General features: G+C 42.3%; 1 protein-coding gene across 1 annotated transcript; it reads right to left on the bottom strand.

Moving 5' to 3' along the window:
- Positions 1–389: 389 nt before the first annotated feature.
- Positions 390–1,022, bottom strand: LOC142161887 (uncharacterized). Its single transcript, XM_075217876.1, has one exon. It carries the CDS (start codon positions 1,020–1,022, stop codon positions 390–392), a length of 633 nt encoding a protein of 210 aa, XP_075073977.1.
- Between the last annotated feature and the right edge of the window lie 756 nt (positions 1,023–1,778).

Genomic DNA, 1,778 nt, shown 5'->3' with positions numbered 1-1,778 from the left:
AGAAAAGTCTTGAAGACCCTATTCATAAGATCCATGAAAGCTGCTGGTGCATTCGTTAAACCAAATGACATTACCAAAAATTCGAAATGCCCATATCGAGTCCTAAAAGCTGTTTTTGGAATATTAACTTCCTTAACCGTCAACTGATGGTATCCTGATCTGAGGTCAATCTTGGAATAACACTGGGCACCCTGAAGTTGATCAAATAAATCATCTATTCTGGGAAGAGGGTACTTGTTCTTGATGGTGACTTTATTCAACTGACGATAGTCAATGCACATACGCAAAGACCCATCCTTCTTTCGGACAGACAAGACCGGTGCGCCCCAAGGTGAGACACTTGGCCTTATAAATCTCTTATCTAGAAGGTTTTTCAACTGGACTTTTAACTATTTCAACTCTGCTGGAGCCATTCTGTAAGGTGGAATAGATATTGGCTTAGTTCCTGGAAATAGATCAATTCTAAAGTCAATCTCTCTATCGAGAGGAATTCCAGGGAGATCTTTGGGAAACACTTCTGGAAACTCATTTACAATTGGTACCGACTGGAGAGTGGGGATCAGAGCATCTGCATCCTTAACTCGAACCAGGTGATAGATATATCCTTTGGAGATTATCTTTCTAGCTTTAAGATAGGAAATAAACCTACCCCCAGGTGCTACTACATCACCCTTCCATTCTAAGACTGGTTCACCGGGAAATTCAAAACTTACTATTTTGGTTCTACAACCCACTTTGGCATAACATGACTCTAACCAATCCATGCCCATGATCACATCGAAGTCTAACATCTCCAATTCTATTAAGTCTGCTACAGTAAGACGATGATGCACTTTGACTGGACATCCCCTATAGATACACCTTGCTATAACTGATTCTCCAACTGGAGTGGACACTCCAAAGGGTTCACACAACTTTTCTGGTTCTATCCCAAATTTCTTTGCAATATATGGGGTTACATAAGATAGGGTGGATCCCGGATCTATAAGAGCATAGACATCAAAAGTGAATATTGTTAGCATATCTGTGACAACATCTCCACGAGCCTTTGTATCCTAACGGTCTTCCAGTGCATACAAGTGGTTTCGACCATCGCCTACATTATTAGACTTTGCTACACCGCGCCCTTGTTGGGCCTGAGAGTTATTCTGGGCTACTGAATTAGTGGACTGAGCTACATTGCCGCCATTGTTCTGTTTTGCCGATGGACAATCCCTCAAGAAGTGGCCCTGCTGACTGCACCCAAAGCAAACATTTTTGCCCAAATGATAGAACCCTGGGTGCCTCTTACCACAAGTGTTGCAAATAGGGTAACCAGGGACTCTGTAGCCCACACTAGCATGTGACTGTGAGTCTGTTGTTCTAAAATTTGGTTTTTCTTGTTAAACTTTGACCTCTGAAATGGTGCACTAGCTGAAGATGGAGCAGGTCCTGATTTTGATTTCTTGAAAAATTGGCAATTGCCTCCTGCTTGAGATCCCCCATGGTTGAAATTTCCTGCATAATTAGCTCTCTTGCTGAATTCCCTCTCCTTCTCTCTCCGTAGCTGCTCTTCTTCCTTCAACCTGTCTTCGTTCCCTTGAACAAAGGCAACCATCTTAGTGATGGTCATGTCATTATTCTAAGAAGCTATATTAGCATCAGCAAACAAATCATCTGAAAGCCCCAATACAAACCGCCTAACTCTAGCCCTCATATCACGTACCATTTCCGGAGCATACTTGGCTAGAGAGATGAACTTGAGGTAGTACTCATTTACACTCATATGATTCTGTCTG

Source organism: Nicotiana tabacum, chromosome 1, assembly GCF_000715075.1.
Source record: "Nicotiana tabacum cultivar K326 chromosome 1, ASM71507v2, whole genome shotgun sequence".
Lineage (NCBI taxonomy): Eukaryota > Viridiplantae > Streptophyta > Magnoliopsida > Solanales > Solanaceae > Nicotiana > Nicotiana tabacum.
Note: the sequence above shows the minus strand (reverse complement) of the source record. Positions and strands in the feature narration are given on the sequence as shown.

Coding starts and splice junctions, on each gene's coding strand:
- LOC142161887 (XM_075217876.1), bottom strand. CDS start 1,022: ATGCTAACAATATTCACTTTTGATGTCTATGCTCTTATAGATCCGGGA.